The following is a 23,205-nucleotide window of genomic DNA, read 5'->3' as shown; positions in this document are numbered from 1 at the left end:
AACATTGCATTAGATACTGTACACAGTACTTTAGAGAGATACTGTGATTGTGATGTGATTCACAATCACAATTTTCATTTTCACTGAAAAATGAACATTAAAATCAAGATGACATTGTGTTCATGTGTTTTTACGTCTAGAGAACAAGATTTTAGGCCAGGAATCTCTGCAGAACTACAGTACTTCATTATAATGTACTTCATTTGACCTTTATCATAAAATTGCAGCTTCTTGCGATTTGGATATTGCACTTATTTGTGCAACATTATGAGTGTAGATGCATTGTGTACACACAATGTTTATAAGATCAATGCATTATAAAGTTCCACTAGGAAGCTGCAATGTTGTGACTGCGACAATGAACGCAAATTCAGAACATTCCCACGAATTCTGCATAACCTTGCAATTTTTGACCAGTTCTTGTAGTTTCCTGCTCAAACGTCGAGCCATACGTCATCAAACTCACTTCCTTGTCCGTGTTAAAGATGTAGACCATGCAGATGTGTGAGGATTTTATTCTCACTGGAACAAGTTGCCCTCGATTTTAACTGAAAAACACCAACTATTTGTTGGAATTTTCTCTTTCTCCAGAAAATAACGCAAAAGAACAACAACAAAACAAACAAAAAACAAAACATTGCAACATGCATTGTAAGTTTTTGAAAAAGCTGCCCTAAAATCAGGCACTTTAGTCCCCCAAAAACCAACCCCACAAAAGCCAGGAGGGACTTTTTATTAGTTCACCGTCAACAGATGGATTCTACCATAGTTTGGCTTTTTAATTCACTCTAAACATGAATATTCATGCTTCAAACAAACATGGGTGGTCTTGGTCGACACCAGAGTTCGATTGACAGCATTCACATTAGACTTACTGAACAGGTTCTGTGTTAAAGCACACGTACAATTCATTGGTACTCTACTAATCCCTAAATGAGAGCTGACACAACTCTGTGAGCTCTTGGCAGTATAACAAAGGCAGAACTGACCAAAGAAAAAAATTATCAGTCGATGCTTCAAATAAAATTGGGATATAAGAGTTCTCCTAATTGCCTTTTTTTTGGCTTAAATAATAATGGTACAATGCAACATTTTTGCTCTAAGTTAAAAATACCAATCATATTTTAGTGGTGTCATAAAGATTGGCATAAATGCATTTTAAACCTGATTAAAACGCAGTGAGATAACCATATCCATCCCAATCACCACTGGTTTTAAATAAACATGTATTCAAAACTGATTTACAACTCCTTGACCACACACATACCATTATAAAGATACACACAGCTGACAGTTTGATCCCCCAAATTACACGGTTGCCTCCTTTTTATCATATTTCATCACTTCAGTCCTCACCAGCACAAGCAGTTACGGTCGTACGGCCAGTCGCTTGACTTGTTTGTGAGTTCAGGATCGTAATTAACTCTGTCCAACAGTAAAATGTGTCCTCTTGCAGTTCATACTTTTCTCGTGAGATGAGGATTCCAGTCTGTCCGTGTCTTCGTAAATTACATTTCAGAGAGTTTTTAGAGAGTCTATGAATGTGTTTTTTTTTTACAGAGAAACCCCAGTCAACTTAATTATCACCTAGACTTACATCGTAGACTGTCCTTGAAACGCCCAGCTATATTGTATGTTTGCTACAATCCAAGTCTTCTTACTTTTCACCATTGCCTCGTTATACATCTGTAGAGCAACTGCTTCCATACTGAACAAATATTTAAAATAGAGGGAGCAGCTCCTCTAGTATCAGTCTACCAGCAGACCCCGCTGAGAGTCACTTCTAACATCAAGTGTTCATTCTGAAATGAAAGGCAGCAATTAACACATCAAGGCTGAAGATGGTACCATGCTCGTTTTTCTTCCTATTGTCCAGGCAGGTAGCTACAGCAAAAAAGGCTTCCTGTTGTATGATAAGCATTTCCTCTGCTGTGATAAGAGGCCCTAGGATAATGCCTGTCAGATGAGGCCAATTAATGATGGCTTGATGTGATGTTTGATCTGTTCAAGGCAAGTCTGCAGCTCCTCTCACTCACTGTTGTTCCCTCCCAGATAAGCTTTACTTTGTTGACTTTGCCCCAATCCGTTCCAAAGCCAAAGGCCCTTATTAGCTACCTATCCGAGAGTGACATGTGTAGCTATAGGCCAGCGTTGAACAATGTTCTTCATTGTCCCCTCTGTAGTTTCTGGATTAACGGTTTGATTTTAATTTTATGCTGTCAGAGGCACAACACAGCTGTTTGGCATTTTTGGAGGCAAGGACCAATGTTCTCGCTGAAGCTGCTCAGCACAGGCAGTTTAGATGTTAAATCACTCATCGCACACATTATTTATTTTGCTGTACACAGAAGTGCAGTATGCTAGAACATTACACAATTAGAAGGTTGGCCAAAAAAAGATGATGTAGGCCAATCTAAGAGTCTGCCAAGCTTTGGGAGATCTTCAGTGCTTTTTGTTTTTGAAAGGTTTTCAGTATAGTCAGATTCACACTGTTATGTTAAGGCCGAAATAAAAAGAAATCTAGAGAGCGATATAGTGGCTAGTTTTTTAACTTGACCATACTTTCTACATATTCATGACTAAATAATAACTACTAAAGGTAGTCAGTCACATTTGACAAGGGGATAACGATAAAAGAATAAAAATGTGGTTCAAACATAGTTAGATAGTTTTTAGCCATGCTCACGTCCCCCGGAGGATGAATCCTGCTGACTTTGGTGATCTCCTGACTTTCCTCTAGTGCCACCATTAGGTTGACCTTTTAGTTCTTTATTGAAATATCTCAACAACCGTTTGGATGGATTGCAGTGAAATTTGGTTCATAGTCCCCAGAAGATGAGCTGCAATAACTTTGGTTTTCCCTTAACCTTTCATCTAGCATCGTTATCTGGTCAAAATGTCATTGTGTTCAATACTTTGGTTTATGACTAAATACCTGCAAAACTGTCATTCCCATCAGCCCCATTGAACAAAGCAAAAATTATACCTGCCTGACATCAACATGCTAGTGTTATCACGTAGAGCCTCACAGAGCTGCTAGCCTGGCTGTAGACTCTCTTGGTCTTATTTACTGATTTGAGATACTGCATGCTCGCTTTTTTTGTATTCTTCAGTCTTTATTTTGGCCCCTCCTATCTTTACAAGTCATTTTTTCCCATTTCTGTTATTCTTTACAGTATCATTGCATTGGTTTTTCAACCACTTTCGAGAGAGTTTGCCTAAAAATTGGCTGATAAATAGGGGGAATTAGTTTATTACAAACTACTTTAAGTCCTTCTGTTGTATCTTACAAATGAGGTAGAATGTGTCTCAATTGCTAAAACAATGTTAAACTAAAAAATGAAATCTTGATTTAAAATGTGAATGCTGTAGCTAAAGTAAAATGACTCCCTCTAATGCTCTGCCCCTTTGTCTGCTGTATTGTATACAGGAATGAATTTCTTGCTGCCCGACACAATGAGATGTGCTACGCTTTCTGAGCATTGTTATTCCGTTGAACACCTTACCTTAGTTCTATTCTTAATAATGGTTAATGTTTTTCTTGAATAATGTAGCCACATCATTGTGAAATAGCATTAGTTTTGTCCCATCTAGAGGTGTTGCATTCATGCCATCCATCCCTGTATGCTTCTGTAGCAGAACATGACCCATTACAATCAAGAGAAGGTAGATCATCTTCTGTAATTTGCTATTGATTTGCTGAAAATGTGAAATATACAGATCCTTTCTTTGTTTGTTGATGCAAATATATTTTTTCAAGTCTGCTATCTACCACAGAGGTATACGGGAGATGGTTAAGGTTGTGTTGTGATATATTTACAGCTGTCAGTCAGTAACCTCCTGAGACTCAGATAAGATAAACTCCTGAGACGTCGCATCTTACCACTTGCAGTATCAAGGAGCACATACTCCAGTCATGCAAGCCATCCAATTCTATTTGATATATCCCAAGCCAATACAAGCTGTCAGTCAGCATTAAAGTCAGATTCACATATTTACAGAAAAGTTGTGCTGCTGTCATTAGGGAGCAAAGGCCAACAACTCAAGTAAACTACTCAACAGCTGTTCAGAAAAGTCATGCAAATCTTGTTATGAAGTTTTGAGGTGTTACTTTAACAAACATAGTTATTATCTAGTGGAATAAGTGATATTTTTATGCCCAGATGACGCACGGAAGTAATTCTTGTTTTTGCTGTAATTCTGTAACTCTGCAAATGAATGTTGACACGTTTGAGCACAAAAGAAGCGTAGACAGAGTATTCAAACAGTAGATTTTTTTCAGCAAGTATTTTGACCCTTCAAACTTTCTCTGTGCCTCCTTTTGTGCATGAATGTTACAAAAAAAAATCCCCAAAAAGGTGAAGTAGAGATTGGAAAAAAAAAAAAAAAAACCCGGAAGGTTTTTTGAGAGTACTCTGTATTACAAATTACTGTAGTAATTTCAGAACAATTACCTGAGTGAGAGACTCCCTCATATGGAGAAGCCAGAACAGATAAAAAAAACACTGCCCATCTGAGGATCTCGGATTATGTCCAGGCTCAAACGGTACCAAGAGGTCAGATAACGTAACAAAATAGTTGAGTCTTAATAATAAAAAAAATACAGGTTATCCCACACAGCTATGGACCGTCCGTACCAGTAAGTAGATAACATCTTTTCTAATTAGTCTCAGCAGAGATAAAGCAAAAATGTCCACACACTAGTTCATCTCCTGCTGTATGTGTTTCTCAGCCTGATATCTCCTGCTAGAGTTAGCTCCAAAGCAGGTAGACACAGAGTGAACAAAGCAGAATCAACACACTGTTCTGTCAACTCCTGTGACTTCACCTCTAGTAACCTGATAACAGTAAACATCACTTTGCGGTTGTTCTGTGTCTCTTTGCGGTTGTTCTGTGTCTCTTTGCGGTTGTTCTGTGTCTCTTTGCGGTTGTTTTGTGTCTCTTTGTGACCATTTCATGTGTCCATTTGTAGTCATATTGTGTTTCTCTTTGTGGTCGTTGTCATATTGCGTCTTTGTGGTCCCCTGGGACTCTTTGAGCTGGTAGGCCCGTTAAGTAATCCATCCAGGCACACATGCATAAATACATACATACACATGCTCCCCCATAAACAAACACACTGAAAAAGACTGAAACACTGAATCAAATTAGACTCAAACGTCTCTGATAGTCTCAAATCATATCTTATGCAAGGAGAGAATCCTTGAAAATGGCAGACTGAACACCTCCAGTTTTAACGGCAATGTAATGGGGCTTCTGTAATGAATCTAAGTAGGCTCAGATGTACAGTAGCAGAGCTTTTTCACACCTCGAAGCTATTTTCAACTTGAGAATACATTTCACATGATGTCTAAACAGTTAAATGAAAGCATTGCAGCTACCTTTTCATTTCTCACCCGTTATTATGTTTTTTTTCCCTTCTGCTCGGCTCAGGGAGGTGGTGCGGGGTGGTGGAGGGGGGTGGGGTTTTTACTCTTTGTAGTAGTCACAGCTCCAAATCTCATTTGTAATGGTTATCAACTGGTTGGGGTCTTCACAATAGCTAATGGGGAAAACAAATCGGTATTTGCCATGTTTATCATTTGATTAACCTTCATATTATCCCTCTGTGTAATTACCCTAATTATGAGAGGCTTTACACTGGCTGTCTGATAGCTCTTTGTACAAACAGGTCTGAAAATGTTCTGGCCTTTAACAAATGGAGAACTCCTTGTGTTTAAAAGCTGACTCTGAGCCAGGTAGGCTGTAGCTGTACAACATGTTCTGATACTGTTCCCGTCAATGATGAAAGAATAATTTGCAATTTAAAACTTACACCAAGTGACAGTTTAAAACTCTGCCTGCTGTCAGAAATAATTGAAGCATGTGATAATGTGTTAATCAAATTGATTGTGCAGAAAGCTTTTGTTGGTAGGTATGAAACAAAGAGCACACTGTGGTACCGCTGATACAGAAGTAGACAGGTAACCGTTGAGGTCCGTTGCTGCAACCCGCCCAACAAGTTTGTTCTCGCCTCTCTGGGGAACTCTTGCTGCTGTCCGCTCCTGTCAAACTGCAAACAGCACCCTCTCGTCGGGTTACTGTCTCAGCGTAGACACGATGAGTTGTGATTGAGACCCTCTTCTTCACTGAGCTTTGAGCGCACTTGCTTTGACACAACAAAAAGGTGATTTTGCCTGCTAGCTTTCTCACTCCTTGTTGTCATGACTGGTTTGTGTTAAGTGGCCAGTGTTGGTACAAGGACTGACTTACAGCAGGTGACTTTGAGACAGGAGTGATTGTTGTTGGTATAAGAGGTGAAGTTGCTTCACGTATCAAGAACCCAGAAGATCCTTTTTTCACACAGTTAAGTCAGACCTTTGTAAAATCACTGGTTCATGTTCTGTGTGACGGCTGCTGTTCTTCCCTTGAAATGCTGTAGACCAGTGATAAACGGAAATAAATGACAGGGCCAAAATTTGACTATGACAAAAATGATATGGCTACAGTACTTGAAACCTTTTAATGAGATTTTCAGAAATCTAATTGAGATGTAACAGATATAATATAATGCTCATAGAAATATCATGGTCAATACCTACATTTGGACAGTGGCATAAAAGAAAAGATTGAGAGAAAATTAATGGAAACTATTTAGCTGATTAATCGGACAAGTCATTTCTGACTCTCTGATAATTAATCAGCCGTTTTAGTCGGTTTTAGGCCAATCCTTCTCTGCTTTCAGCTTCTCAGTTGTTTACTGATCTCTGAATTTCTGAGGGGTTTTGACTCTTCGTTCTACCAAACAAAACATTTAAAGACATTGCCTTAGACCTTGGAATATTTTCAATCTATCAATGAAAGTTGCCTTGTGGAGTTTTCTTGTAAAAAACATCGACAACAACAACAGTTTGTGTCACTATACAAGTGCATGCATTGCATGTATGCATTGTGTGTATCTTTGAGGTCTGAATTAATTAGCTTCCTCGTTAAACATTGCAGATCCAATTATTTAAATATTTTAAATCAGGCATTGTTTATAGTCGTGTTAATTACTAGCAGTCTTCTTCACTGCCTTTGCTGGAGCAAAACTGATAACTGTTGATTAGTGGAACAATGTTAAACCGGCAGCATCCTTGTGCATGACACAAACAAAATGGGGACCAGCTTGTAAAAACATTGCTCCATGGCACTAATATTGATTAAAAAGCCAAATCCAAAGGGTCATTTTAATTGGTTAAATATTGGCTATTTTAATTAATAATGAAAATAATTGTTCATTGCTATCTCTGTAATTTATAGTTTTAATTCTAAAGCATTATTTACCCCAAAGATAGACAAAGATTAATCTGCTTTACATTTGCAAGAGTTTTGTTACAAAGAAGAGACAGCAGCCAACGTAACATCTTAAAATGTCTTTTTATGCCACTACCATGTTGACAGATATGACGTGTTTTACTGAGAGGTCGTGGCTTTGGCTGTTGCCTCGCTTAATATGAGGCATAATTAATTAATCAAAGAGATAATATTTGATGGCTTGCAGAGGTACGTATGCAAAATCCTTGCGGATATATACAAGTAATGTCTCTTTTTCTTTTATCCTTCTGGGGACTTACAAAGACCTCTCACTGTGTTGGGACTTACCAGTGATGTTTTACTTTACTTAATCCATACCCTACATGTTTTATAGGGATAAGTAAAATAACAAATTACTGTCTCACATTTGAGTAGAGGACATTCCTGTCTTAAAGGGATAAAGAAGTTAATTCTTACTTACTTTCTCACATTTACATGCGCTAAAATCCTAAATTTGTCAAGTGGATTATTTCTAGGTCATTGTGTATGATTAAAAAACTGCTGGCTATGTACAGATAATGTCACTAGTTAGCCATGTAAACCTGAGGTACCTGTGCTGCGTATTTCAGTATTCTGACAATATAATAACCAATATTTTTCATTCATTGTATTATTTACTGACTGATAATCAAGGATGGATACATGAAGAATTTGAATTTGGCCTAAAATAGAAGACTACTGAAATGAAATGTCAATGACTAAATTATCAGCATCAGTATAAAAGCTCATTCTTTGATCCTCAGTTGGCGTTGAGATGATCTTGTCATGTAGCTGAGCTGTTTGCAGTGGCTATGTTTCAGAACATGATGTTTGACTTGCCTAGTCCTCTGACGGTATTGCGCTCCCCATATTAAATTTTAAACACTTGAAAGAGGTCCAAAACAGATTTTTGCTTTTATTAATATGTCAACAACATGGTGTCAGACTTCCGGCACTCTCAAATATTTACCCATCTGCACAAAACATTTCAGGATCCATAATGACCACTTGAACTCTTTGCTCTTCCCTGTTTCCAAACAGCGGAACGTGGGGAGCGAGCTCTTGTTTGTGTAATGTCGCATTAACCTGTTCAGCCATTCAACCAGCCCTCTAAAGCAGAGCAAGTCCAATGCTGGGACAACTCGGCAGCAGCCTCCTGCAGATGGGAACCTTTAATTTTTAAAGCGTTTTCATCCGCTTGGCTGATCCTCCGCACGTTGCGTCACAAACCGTGAGTGCTAATCCCAGTTGCCTACCACCCCTCTATTTGGCATAAAAAATCTGCCAGCCAAAGTGTGTCTCCATCTTCATTTTTGCAGTGTCTTTTTAAAGTGATGTTTTGATTGGTGCTCAGTGAACCAAGGGCTGCATAGTTAACTAAACTCTACTCATGGGACGAAGCACAAGGTGGGAGAAAAGCAGCATAATTGCTGGCCTTAGTTGCTCAAAATGTAAAATGCAAAGCTCACGCCAGCAGTGGACACTGATGTTCCCGGCTATGATTTTTTAAAAACATTTATTTATACAGGGAAATTTCCCTAAGAGCCAGGTTCTCTCTTTGCAGGAATGCCTTGATCACACTCACACGGTTGCACACTTTCACACCTGCAGGCTGCCCAGTACAACCAGTCTGATCCGCCGGCCACAGAGCAGCTCCACTGGTGCAGCTGGAAGATTAAAGGACTTTGTCAATGGTACCTCAGTGGTGGTAAATAGGTAAAGGCTTTTCCCCACTCAAGTCTTAAGAGTTGAAAATGTATAGTATTAATATAAATACCTCAAAATAATGTGACATCAGATACTGAAGATCACATTTTATTTTTAAGAGCTTTATTTTAAATTTAAAAAATCCACATTGAGTAAAAATGTCAAATAGTGCAGTTGCCAATGTGCCCGTATGTGTAATTTAAAGCTTGTTGTGAGTCTTCAAATACTGCATACACAGTACCTGCATAAAGTGTGACTTTTCACTGCTATTTACACTTTCAGTCTCTTGACTAGCAACATTGAAAACACAATGAGCCACACTGGGTGACATGTTTTTTAGTCTGATGATGCTGTAATTTCCATCACACATATACCGTCCTGTTCCTATGTGCTCACTGGAGCACCACATGCTGAAAATAGTCCCCAACAAATGCACTATTTATTACTGTTTAAGTAATGTTCGCTAAAAACATCTGGTGTACAGGCTAGATTTAGATTCTCAGCTTTTACTTAACTTCTATATTTTCAAAGGTGAAATACACTTGAGACTCCTCCTGTAACAGAAGTCAGTCACCCATCAATCTTTGTGTATTCGTCTATGATAAAAAAGGCAACAGGAAGAAGGTATACAAGCTGCTAAAGTACTTTAAAAGCAGAAGATCCTGAACACTGCCAGATCAAGTTCTGCAGTTTTTTTAATGTTTTCAACAGCAGTCTCCCAGCCACAAAGAAGATTTGCTCGAAAGCATGTCATGCTTTCCCCCCCAAAAAACTCTGAACCCTACTATTTTATACTAGAATTCTGTACTCTCTGTGGTCCTCTTTGGATGGTTTTGTTTGATAGTTTCCTTGGTGGGTATGAAAGATTAATGCAGCAGAAACACCTGCAGCAGTTCCTCAATGACAGCTGTAAAAGTGCAGCGGAACAGCTGTGAGAAGACAGCCCCGACTGCCGTGCCCCCATAAAGCAAACTGTTAAACATGGTGTCACAGCTTTGTGAGTCATCTTGTAACTGCCCCGGCAATCAGAATTGACTTTCCTTTCATGAGGCTTCAATACGGAGGCAGCCTTTTTCTGTGAGACTGCATGTGTACTTTCGACCTATGCCATATGCCTTGCTAATAGCAATGTAATACGTGTAAGTGGGTGTGCATTTGTACATGGCTTCTCATGCTGTGTTCACTCTTTTTTGTGTGTGTGTGTGTGTGTGTGTGTGTTTGTGAGGTGGGGACTTTTAGTTTTTATCACATAGCAAAACATAGCTGATACAGAAGAGTGATAAGCAAATGCATAATTTATCTTATTAGGTAGCAGGAAATCACTTAACACTAAGTCACAGTTTAACAAACAAAAAAGCATGTCACGTTTACTTCATCACATTATCAGACCCAGATCAGAATATATTTACATTTATGTTTACAGTCCATATACATATAGTATGTGCTGTATATATTGTGTTTGTGTGGGTTTCCTCTAGCTGCTCTGGTTTCCGCGGGGTGAAATGGAAACTCTACAGGGTTGTGAATGTGCTCATCTGCCTGTGATAGACTGATGACCTGTCCTAGGTGTACCCTGCCACTGCTGCATGCTAGTGTCAGAAAACAGATGCATAGAAGACAGTTAATACAAAATATTTTCTAACCCGGGAGGGTTACAATGTGCTCTAAAGTGCTCCTTAGTGTCTGTATGATTCAGATCTGTGAAAGTAACTGAGAAACTGAAATCTACAGTGGGTATTAAATGTAAAGGAAATGAGGAATGCAAGATAGAGTACAGCATGTTATGTACAAAACGAGACCCCGTTTCATAAACAGCCATTAATGATGTACAGATGGAGTTGGACTATACACCAGAAAATGTGACTTTATTGGTAGAAATGAAAGACACGAGATAAAGCATTCCAAACTTGCATCGTTGGCCAAAATATGATAATAACTAAAATGTACTAAAAATAAAACAGGAAATAAGTCTCATGATCATATACTGTATCCCTTTGAGCAGGAGTTGGTGGTATTTGTTGAACCGCTTCATCACTAACATGAATCTCAACAGCTTGCAGTTTGTCACATACAGGAGCTATGGGAGACCAACTTTTTCCAGCATGGAAATAGAATGAACAAACTAACCTCGTTCACAGTTTGACCATTCCTACAAGTGTTCCACCCTAATGTGAATGGTACAGTTAACTTTACTATTAAAGCAAATCATTATCATCAGGCTGAGATGCTTATCTGATCTCTCTGGTTTTCTGGTTTATAGATATAATGCATGAATGCAAACACCATACTGGATGCACCTTGTAGTGTAGTTAGACTGTACTGGCACATAAAACAAACTAAATCTTCATTCTGAACAGTAAAATCTTTACATGCACTATATTGTTATATATGGGTTTAAAAATGACGTGCCACCGCAGTAATTGTGGCTTGTTTGCTTCGTCTATGAAGCAGCAGTCCTTTAAACCTAACATTCAAACTAAACAAAATTAGTGTTAAAATGAAAGTACTTTATCACTGTTGCGAAGAGAAAAGGCCTATAGAGTGGGTATTTTTAACTTATGCATTTGTCAGGGTTCTGTTTGTGAAAAATTGATTTTTTTTTAAAAGGCAGAGTTGAAATTATGTGTGTACTGAACCTTTTCTAGCCTAAAAAAACCTGCTGAGACGCTTTTGGTGTAAACGGCATCGTGAGTCATTGAACATGTTTAGGAGGTCTGCTTCTGTCCCTGTGGCAGTTGAACTTCAGACTCCTAAGCTTCCTTCTTCTGTGCTGCCCCTTAAAATCAAACTACAGTGGCTTCTTTGTTTTGGCATGTGTCTCGTGATCTGAAAGGTGATGAAAAGGATCTGTTGAAATATACTGTTGCTTTAACATACATAATCCATTTGATGTACTGAAAACTCTTGACATTATGTGACTGCCAGCCCTCAGAGATAAAAAGACATACTGTTATATTTGAATAGTGGTCACGTACTGCACTGCTGAGTGACTTTTTCCTCCTCACTTCCCCTCGGCCTTCTCAACTTCAGTCTCTAACTGTCGTCTTAGAGGATAAGACTGGTAATCTATATTTTTCTCATCTCAAACAAAGTTCATGAAAAGGCCAAAACCAACAATAAATTGATCCTATTAACAATTATTGTGTGAGTATCCTAAGCCCTATCTATCGTATTCCTCTGTGCCATAGAGCTCCATCGCTATCTAAAAACTGTCCAATCAGTGAGTTGCACCGTTGCTGTGGGTGACGTGTTCATGATGATGAACAAGGCCACCGCAGTTTATTTTGAATCAATCCCACATATGACGTCCTGCTGTTGAAATGTTACATCTTACATCTGAATGTGTATTAATCCGCCGCTGAAAATAGTCCACAACAAATGCACTATTTACCCCTGTTTAAGTAATGTTTGCTAAAAACTACAGTGTCCAGCTGCTTTAGGAAGTCAGAAAGCAGAGAGAGGTCGTCTCAACACATTGTTTGATTTGGTCCTTTAATAGGATTTGGAGATAATAAGAAAACTGTTGATTAACTCCAGCTTTATTCTGTAACATATTAAAAAGGTTGGCTCAACAAAGACAAACCCATATATTTCTACTCTGCTCTTGTGGTATCTGATAATACTGATATTTTTGTTTTTGAGCTATGTCACTTGAGATTTCTACCTCCACCTCAATACAATGGGAGTGATTGTGGTTCTTAAAAACTCCACAGAAACATTTATTTTCAGAAACCGTGTCCTTGTTACTCTTTATATACCACAGAACACGCTGTTAACCATTTCTGATAGGGACCATTTCTCCATTATAAAGTACATTTAATTTAAACTTGAACAGTTCAGAATAATAATTAGGTATTTAAGATTTTAATGTTATTCTGTAGTCACGTAATCTATGAATCACCAGGACGGTTATATACTGAGGTTATCAGTGTGTTGGGTTTAGCACGTGAATCAGAAGAAAGTTTATTTTAAATAACAAAGTGATTTAAGTGGGTTTAATGTACACTGCAGTACCCAGTACGCATAAAGTGGCATCCCACTGTGAATTATTTGCCTTTATCAAAGAATGTAACCACATACGGAAACAGAAATGTTCTATTCAACATGTCGTGTATTGAGTCTTACTCACACATGCTAAGATCATTTCTTCTTTTTTCCCTCCTTTTAATTCATCTTTTATTTTGTTAGCCATTTGAGTGTCGAGAAATGAAAGCATTTGCATTGAAAGGACAGGTGGGTGTGAGACACCAGCGCGTGTCTGAATCGTAGCATTAAGAGCGGGGAAAAATATCAAAAGTAAGAACCATTCAGACGGCAGGAGGAGCAGGGATTTGAGCAGATATTAAAAGATGATTGTGCGTGGGCTTCTTCTACTGTGCTCCAGAGAAAGAATGTAAACCCTGTATCAGTCAGACTGAGGATAATAAACAGCAAAAACATCAGAACACAGCACAACAAACACAAACAAAAAGATGGATGGGAAAAAGCGCAGCGTATAAATAGTTCAAATATTTCAAGTGATTTCAGAATGCGATGGTGAAATACTGGATGTTTGTGTCCTCAGCCACAGCAAGTTCTTGTGCTCTGTTGTAGTGTTCTTTTCACTGTAACTGTATCAAGGCCAGACTTGGCCACATAATACACTTAATATTAACATAATATTCAAATTAAAGTCATTATATTGAGTTTGGATATCGATGTTAGCTGCATTTTAATGTGACACTATTTTATATTTCAATGTTAGTGTAACATATTGTAAAAATATGAATAAATAAGATGAATAAATAAGTAGCATTAGAAAATGACATGACTTGTGGATCTGTGTCCTGTTGTAGCGCTGATCTGATCTCTCTTGATGCTGCGTCACCACGCACAATCATTTTGGTTTTAAAATACTTTGTTGTTTTCGCCACTCCTTGTCACATATCACTTTTTTGATTTGTTGTTCTCATTGCAAGACAGCATGAGAGGTTCAGAGTTCAAAGCGATTTTCTTTCCACTTTGATACTGTGTTACTCTATTAAATTGGACACATGCACACTGTCAGATCCGTGTGTGCGTGTTTCTTATTTGACAAAACAATATTACCAGCTGCTTTAATAGTCTGACTCAGTAGATGAAATACAAAAAGTAGACTTGAATCTCACACACGTATAATAACTACAGCTTGTGCTGCATGTGGAGGCCAGCCACCTGAACCAGTCCTTAGAAATGGTGGGAAACAATGTGACAAATGTGAGGTGTTTTACACAGTTGGTTACTGAGCATGTCAACAAGTCTGTCCCTGCAGTCCCTGCCCAATTATATAAGGAATAAAAAAGGAAATACAGCTGGTAACTTCCTACTTTCCTATTTTAGCCATGTTAGCAAATGTCGTTGTTAGTTGGTCAGTCCGTCCACTACACACCAAAATATCATAACAATTATTGGATGGATGAATGATTACAATGAATCCTATATAACTTTGGTGATCAATGCATTCTTTCTTTTCATATTCAATGTAGAATCCAAAATCCAAAATAAAAAAAAAAAGAAAAATTCTTTAATCATTTATGAATCCAACAGGAAAAAACAAATCAATCAAATTTGTGTGACCAGGAAGTTTAGATACTGACTTTATAGCCTAACTGTACCAGATGTGCTCGGGCAATGGTGCTACTTGATTTAATGTAATAAATATTAGCTTGAACATCAATATAAGTGTTTTTGTTTTAGGTATTTTGGAAAAGTCTACATGTACGCAGACAAGAAACAGGAAATATAATGCTTCCATGGATACAATGAGTTAAACTGTGGGCAGCAACCTGAGCCCTGTTTTATGTATACATTTTGAAAGTAAGTTTGTTGAATTAACTATTAACAGTTGATTTTATGCTGTGTACCATGTACTGACAACTCTAACTGAATTACTCTGATACTGAAGAAATCTTAAAAATTGATGGATTCTCAAGCAAGTTCTAAAGCGTTCCCAGTCCTGTCCCAGTACACGCAAACAGTGAGTTAGTGTGTGCTGCAAATTTAGCCTCATTTTTTATTTGTCAAAATTAACAACAAAACACGTATTTTGTTGTTGTTCAAGCTCATTATCATTACATTAAATCAGGTACCGCCATCGCCCAAGTTTATTTACCACATGCAAGTGTATCGAGGGCAAGACACAGAAGTCAGGAATTCCCTGGTCACGCAAACTGACACATTAAATATCAAAATCAATTTACGTCTGTGGTCCGTTTTTTCATAAAATCAAACAAAAGTTGGATTCATAAGTGAATACAAATACATTAGTTTTTAAATGTTCTAATTTTGAATTCTATATTGAATATGAGATTGTGATCCCATGGGTTTGAGTGCAACCTGTGGCATTTTGCTGCATGTCAGTTTGGATATAAAGCAACTTACTTTTATTAATAATAATTATGTGTATTATTTTAAGCAAAGTGGTCATTTTTGCAGTTTGCAGTTAAATACTAATCTACCAAAGGATATGACTGTTCTAGGGACTGCTGCAGTTTGGCTTAGGAGGCTGTTTTTTACGGGCCTCGTACTTCACTGGCAACATCACTGAAGTCTCTGTACTTGAAGAAACAGATTATGTATCATTTCTACCAATGATTCCAGCTGGCAGTACTTTTAAACTGAAAACACTTCATCCTATTGTGATCCAAAGTTAAGGTCATTTTTGACCTTAGCTGTAAAGGCTTTTTAGTGGTTTCAGACAGTCTCCATCACCTATGTTGACTGACATTATGCCAACCTTGTCTTTCTTCATCAGAACCATGTGGAACCCAGTGAACAGTAACGACCAGACAGGACAGGTGACTGCTAGGATGGAGACTACTCCGTCTTTGGGTAGTGCGAGCATTTCCATCTCGCAGCAGCAGGCACCCAAGAAATTTGCCCCTGTGGTCGCACCGAAGCCCAAGTTCAACCCTTACAAACAGATGGGAGAACCCACCCACTCTGACAGTGCAGGTAACAACACAACAGAAAGCACTAAATCACACATATCAAGCAATTTCAGGTTAAACCTTTATACTGTCACTTTAGACACAGATTGGACTGGCCTCCTCTGTGTGTCTAGCATTTATATTTAATATTATTATATTAAGAACAGCCTTCTAGCTAGCTGGAGTTTATCTGTAGCATGTCATTTGTGTCTCACAGTCAGTGTCTTCACTGTGTTAACAGCGTGACGATCAGACCAGGCCCAAAATGCCCAGAACCTCCCACATTACGAATATCAACCATTACTTCAAACAATGAATTCCACAGCTTTCCCTCAGGAACAAGTGAACTTGAGTAGCAATGTCATTGTATTGATTGTGAGTAGTCCTTCTGTCTACAACAGACTGATTTTAAATCAGCACAAAACCCCAACTTCAAATGTCAAACTGTATTTCACTTTAAAACAGCCCAACCATATTCCTTAATTTGTCCATATTCTTACAGAACTATTATATTATTATAAACAAAAGTAATGTTTAACATATTTGTATAAGGAATACATATCACCTTTTATTTGCCGGATAGCATAGTATTTTAATATTGGTTTTTCATAGACTAATATATTTTCACAGTATAACGTGTGTTTGGTCAGACCTCACCAAAGCTTTCTCCAGCACCTGCAAAACATAGAGAAGCAGTGAATAATGTAAAAAAGAGCTGGAGAATGCGAAGCATAACAAGGCACTGAAACACAACATGGTAATATTGATCATCCACCCTTAAATAGAGGCAAGTGTAATTCTAGTTTATTGCAACACGGATCCTGTTTTTGGCCCACTTTTATCAGTTACGAGAAAATCTGAGTTGTTTTCTGACTGAAAGCAAAATTAATTTTTGTCTTGTTATTAAACTGCGACTAGTATAGTACATATAGGCCAATCACGTGTGGCTGTGTGTTTTTATGTGGCAGCCAAGACTCTGACTAATATCATAATTCACCAGGAACTACAGTACTTTCTTATTTGTCACTGGGTTATCTGTCTTGCCTCTGTACATTTATCAAGTGGAGCCATAAAGCCACAACTGCACATTTTGCTGATGAAGTTTTGCTTCCCACTCACACTCACATCTTTGCATTGACTGTGTATTCAGCTGTGCAACCTCTAAAAAAAATTTGCTTCATGTTCAGTCTGAACACACCTCTAGAAAGCTTTACAGAACCTGCTCACAGCAGCAACAGCTACTGGTGCTGTGACACGCATGTTTCTGAGTGGTCAATAAGGTACGGGGTCCTCTGTGGCTAGGATGTATAGATTTAAATATGTAACATTTCTGCATTAAAATGTCTAAAAACGTTAGGCTTACATTATCCCAAATAACCACATCTTTTGTTATTGTTTTGAGTACATACATAGTGGCAGATATTACATATTACACGTTTGAATGAAGTTAAAATTCACCCGTGATGAACTCTGGCTCATGCTACTTTACATTGTTAAAGTTCTAGATGTTAATTGTGACAGAGGCCTGGTTGCACGCCTAATTTCTAATAAACATGCAGTGCAAGTACTGTGGTTTGCAGTCATGTGTGAGTTCAGGAAGTCTTGTCTTGTCGCCTCTTTTAGGCCCCTTGGGAGCTGATGGTCTGTTTGTATGAAAAAGGTTCTAGTGCTGCAGTTAATCTGTAATAAACACATTCACTAATAGTTTCAAGATTATTATTTGTACATGTAACCTTATTATTAGTGTTTGTTCCATTGCAATAGGGTCACAGTCTTGCATTATTAAGGTTTAGATGTCAGACAAAGATGATTTAAAATAATGCAGAATTAGTTTAGCAAACACAGCGGCTGTGCTTTACGGAGCGTAACTGTATCTGTATCTGTTTTACATGAGACAGATATGACTCCACAGTGCAACAACTGTATCCAAAATCACCGTTGATGAGTAATATCTGATGAGAGACAGGCTCATATTGTAAGATATAATATGTAAAAGCTTCTTCGGACAAGTAAAGAAATAAAGTGTGTGTTTCATTGTTAGCATATGGCCGTATTTTTCTGTTCAGAAACATGACTCAAGGAAACACAATGAAGGGATGATCTATGTAAATTAAGAGAAACCACTCTCTATTTGCTAAAAATATTTTTACAGTCATTCATGCTTCGTTTTTGCATATGACTAGCAGTTTATAGGAAAACAATACACAACTTAGTGTAAAGAAATATAAATTCCCTGTATCTCTGTGATTATGATTGACTATTTTTATTATTTTACTTCATAATTTTTTATACATTCATTCATTCATTCATTCATTCATTCATTCATTCATTCTTTCTTTCTACAAAAAAACATAGGCATTACTATTGAGTGCAGTTTATTTGTGTTAAATCTTCTTGCTCACAAAGTTGTTACAGTGAAGGTAGAACATGACACCCGTCCATATACTGTACCTCCCTCCTCCCCATCTGGTGTGTTGTGATGTGAACATTATCTAAACCTCTACCCTCAAACCCCCTGAGAGCCCTAGATTTCCAAAACAGGGGAAACGGTTATGAAATTCAGCAAGCAGTGAGCACACTGTCAGGTTGAAAACACTGCTGTCTGTGGGGGTTTGTGGTTAGAGTTGTGGACCTGTCTGGTACTCCAGATGTTAGTTTTGTAAAAAAATAAAAGTTCTTAGACGGCTTCTGTTTGAGTTCTGCCCACCAAGGAGGGAAAAAAAGAACATCACTGGTGCTGATGTTAAAGTTGTCCTGAATTAAATGTGGTTTAAAAGCTTCCTATTTGGTCAGCTTGGCCCACAGTGAAAACATACTAGATACATTATTGTGACAGACTCAGACAGGACACAGGCTTTTGTCTGCAGTATATTAAATTAAACAATATTAGAATACGAAACACAGAAGAAAAACAAAATGAACCCTTTACCTCTTTGTATTGACATTAACTCTGGCCACATATTTTTAGCAAATAAAGTTTTATTCCCAGTTGATGATTTGTGCAATTATTAAAGCCTTGTAATTCCAAAATGTCCTTTTACTGCAAAACATTTAATCTAGACCCGTTGCCACTGTCTTATTTTGCACAATTAATCATTGTCTGGGTATTAAGAGGATTAATGAAACAATATAAAAAGGGTCGGGATACATTTGTAGATTATATAATTGTTGTAATGCTGTACTTTGTAATGTAAATGTTTTAGTTTTATGAATTCAGTCATACAAGAGTTACATTGTTATTATCTCCTGACCTCTGTGACTTGAGAAAAAACGGTTAATCCCACTTTTTCTATTCTATCTCACTGTTCACGCTGACTGTGACAGTAATTACATAAACTGGGTAGTGCTTAGAATCTTTCCTCATAAAGATTCAGTTGAGGTCAACTATACACTTGATTGAAAAAGGAAATATGGAGGAAACACTAATTAATAACTGTTATCAGGGTTGATTTTAACATTATCTTATTGCGCCTATGTAATTCCCTGTAGGTTGCAGCATCTTGTAGTGAAAATTCAAGTGGTGAAATCCTCTGTCTTTGAGGCTGCTACAGCATTATTTTTCATTAAAACATTAATTTTAATAAAGACACTGCTGATTGGTTGTTGTCAGCATTTTTAACATGCAAATACGTAAAGCCATCAGCAGACATCTCCACTTGTCAAAGGATAAGACGTCTTTATGAACAGATTATCTGGGTCTCTCTGTATTTATTTATTTAATATCTTTTATATCAAATGTGGGGACTGTCTGATGTAAAATTGAGGATTAGCATAAAAATTAGGGACGAGTCAATTTGGCACAGTGCCTCACTGTCCTTTTGTCTAGCAGAGGCCAGTATCAGGGCTGGAATGAGCAGTCCGATGTTTATTGTGGGGACAAAGAAGCCAGTGCAGACGGGGCGGTACACATTCAGCAAGGTCTGCCCTCAGATTTCTTTTTTTAGAGAACTTGTTCTGATTAAAAGCCCCAGCAGGAGGAAGTGAAAGACATACGGGTCTCAGACGGTGACCCCCTCACTCAAAATTCCTTACAACAGATCAGACTTTAGGATTTAAGTTGATCTCACATGGTACATGTACTGTAGGAAGGTCATGATTGCTTTATGAAGGCGATTGTTACCATGTAGAGCAGCCAGAGCTCCACTTCTTTTCTACACGTTCTTTCCTGCAACATCTGAACTTCGATTTTTTTTCCTGTGTTTTGGCAAGTTTTAGGGAATTTTAAATGTACACTGATATGAATGTAGTAGATGTGTGATTAGATCAGGAGGAGCTCTGCAACTCACTGTGTGAGAAATGGACAAAATATCCTGAATACAACGTAGTGCAATCCAGTGCAATAGCCCTGCAATAAAAACTACCTTTCTGAAGCTTAACGCCTTCAGTTGTGTTAAAACAGTATTGACAACAGTGTGTCATTTACTGTATGCTGTCAAGCTTTGAAAAACCGTTAAAAAGCCTTCATGTTATTGGAGGATGTAACAGGTGCAATGCACTGTGGTATAAACCAGCCTTCCTTGAACCCTGTTGTAAAAAAAGGGACCTCACATCCCTGTTCTATGCTAGCAGCTTACTTTCTAGCTTGACATCCTACTTGTTTTGATTTAAACTCATAGAAATGATATCATTGATCAGATATTTTCCACGCGTTATTGCATTTCTGTGCAGCTGTCTGCATGGATCAGCACGTGCTGACTGATGACTAGTTGGAGTCTGCACGCTGCTCTTCTCTGTTTCAGTGTAAACCACGCATGACAACAGAGTGTTAAACGTGATGTCGAGGACAGAGGTCATAATCCTGAAACAGGCTGAAGATTCAGTTTCTGTTTCTCCTTGCCTTTTATTAAATGCTCTTGACTTCCTAATCAATATTTTTAGAGAAATCTTAAGCTCCTGCCTTCCTTGCATTATTGTTTAATTTACTACTTTTATCTTTGCTATACAGTAGTTCACACAGTTTCTTCAAATGTCTGTTTAGAATGATTTCAGTCAAGTGTTTGAATGGGGATTTATTTTTCTGTATGAAGTGAATGTAAATATTTGTATGGTGTGATGAAAGAGTGTTGGACACCAAAAGCAAATGATTCACACTGGAATGAGTCATCTTTAACCACTGCATTCAGAATATTATAATATCTGATGGAAATCTGTAACTTAATATTTTGCATTTTCTTTTTCAAAAGCCTCCAAACAACGTAACCTGATACTGAAGTCATTTTGTGACGGTAACATGGTGTTTTGTCTCATAATGTCTTGGCTGCTTGTCACGAAGGCTAATAAGTTTTTTGTAGCGAGGTAATCATAGTGAAAGTTCCAAACATCCGAGAAGCGCTGTTTTTGAACAAACTTTTCACACTAAGTTTCCAGAAACCCGCTAATTGTTTGCTCAGAGCAGTTCAAAAGTGTCGAACATGTGCATAAGCTGTTTTTATTCCTCCCTGCTTGACTGGCCAGAGGCAAACTGACTACCGGTTGTTATGTCAGAGTCCCTCACGGGTGTCACCAGGAGAATTTACAGGAAATCCACCAATGAGTGTGTAAGTGTCCCCATAGAAACCACAGGCTCATGCTCTGAGCGAATACAAAGGACACTTTTATCTAAGTAGAACACTTCAACTACTTGTTGTATTTTGTCTGCAGTGTGTGTGTAAAGTCGGTATCAGTGAACTGTGTGATTCTTTTCATCTGTGCTTCAAAGTTTATATGTTGTTTTCTTTGTTCTCGTGATGTCTTTTACAGTGTCTAACTTTTTGTCTGCATTGTATAACATTTCATCTGTTGCTGGTTCTCATGCAGACAGAATGAGACATTTCACTTCTCTAATTCGTACTTATCGTCGCATTGTGAAAAAACATTTCTCCATATCCTGTCTGTTCTTTCAAAGTGGTGTCTAAATAATCAAAGGAAGTTTGAATGCTGAGTAAGATTTCAAACGAATTGTGTGATAAGCAATGTAAAATATACAGTACTGACACTGTGTCGCTCAACAAGAAGGCTGATACTGACGTTGATATTCGAGATTTTAAATACATGTGATTACATATATTGGCCGATGGTATTTTTTTTATAAACTCATAACATAAACAAAAAACCACAAACTGACAAATGAAAGAGAGACGGCAAATGAGTACACAGCAGGTATAACATGACCAACAAGTATTGTCTAATGGGAATTTGTGTTAGCTTTAACTTTAGCGTCCACTTTCTGAGCAGGAGCTAGTTTGTATAGCTCAGTAGCTCCCACTTTGACCATTCTTAAGTCCCTCCCCTTTTTGCTTTGTCCTCAGTTGAACAAACCTTTGTCAGAACCTCGGTCAACTTTTCCTGTACTCACAACCGCTGTGGACTTGGTGCGTGCATATGGAAAAGACGAGCAACTTTTGAAGAGGGTTAAAAGATAAACGCGACATATATAGTCACATCTTAAGTTGGCTGATGTTAGCCAAATGCTAGCTAACTAGCCAGCTAATTTACATAATTTGTTAGTTAGCTAGTTTGCTAGCGTTTTGCTAATGTTAACTTAAGATGTGGCTATATATGACCTTTTTATTTTTTAACCAGCATCAAAATTTGCTCCTTTTTTCAATAAAGACGAGACTCTTAAAAAAATACAGAAATATGCACAATAGCTACAGTGTAATCATCATTTATATTACTATATATATATATATATATATATATTATTATTTTTTTAGATTGTGACCAAGGTATGTGCTGAGCAGGAGTACAGTTGAAAACCATGTAGTGCTCACTGGTGGACAAACTATGTTATGGTGATACAGATTCCGACATTTCTTGGTACCAGTATCTGAGTATGTGATGTGTAGTGTGTACATTACATACTTTATACCATTAACAGCTCTTATATATGATCTTCAAAGCTATTTGATAACATCTCAGTTGCTACAGTTAAAAAACCCTATGAAAGTGTCCTCCATCAAGCAATTAAGACATGTAATAAATAACATTAAGTATCCATTAAATGATAATTATGTTTAAATGTCCCCATTTACACTCTGGAACTGTACTTGTCAGCACGGGAATACCCTCACAAACATGTCATGTTAAAAGGTTATAAAGCCGTGCGATATATGTTCAAAGTTGATGTATGGCCTGTTACATCACATACTGAATTACTGGCTTTAAGTTTACAGTAGATTCTCAGCGTGGCAGAAGCTGCTTGGAAAGGTTTCATGTTATGAAACTGGCTGAGTTTACACAGCAGTGACATTTGACT

General features: G+C 37.7%; 1 protein-coding gene across 4 annotated transcripts in view; it reads left to right on the top strand.

Moving 5' to 3' along the window:
* The window catches only part of lpp (LIM domain containing preferred translocation partner in lipoma), a 144,173-nt gene that overhangs the window by 32,004 nt on the left and 88,964 nt on the right, over window positions 1–23,205 (top strand). For 2 of the 4 annotated variants that reach the window (XM_051376057.1, XM_051376058.1), the window contains one exon: window positions 15,794–15,993. The exons of the other annotated variants lie outside the window; for them this stretch is intronic. In XM_051376057.1, coding sequence (XP_051232017.1) covers window positions 15,798–15,993 — 196 coding nt within the window. In that variant the 5' untranslated portion in view covers window positions 15,794–15,797. The remainder of the gene's footprint in view (window positions 1–15,793; window positions 15,994–23,205) is intronic. 4 annotated transcript variants of the gene reach the window in all.

The sequence above is a fragment of the Dicentrarchus labrax genome, unplaced genomic scaffold (assembly GCF_905237075.1).
Source record: "Dicentrarchus labrax unplaced genomic scaffold, dlabrax2021, whole genome shotgun sequence".
Classification (NCBI taxonomy): Eukaryota; Metazoa; Chordata; class Actinopteri; family Moronidae; genus Dicentrarchus; species Dicentrarchus labrax.
This window is presented reverse-complemented; position numbering and strand designations above follow the sequence as displayed.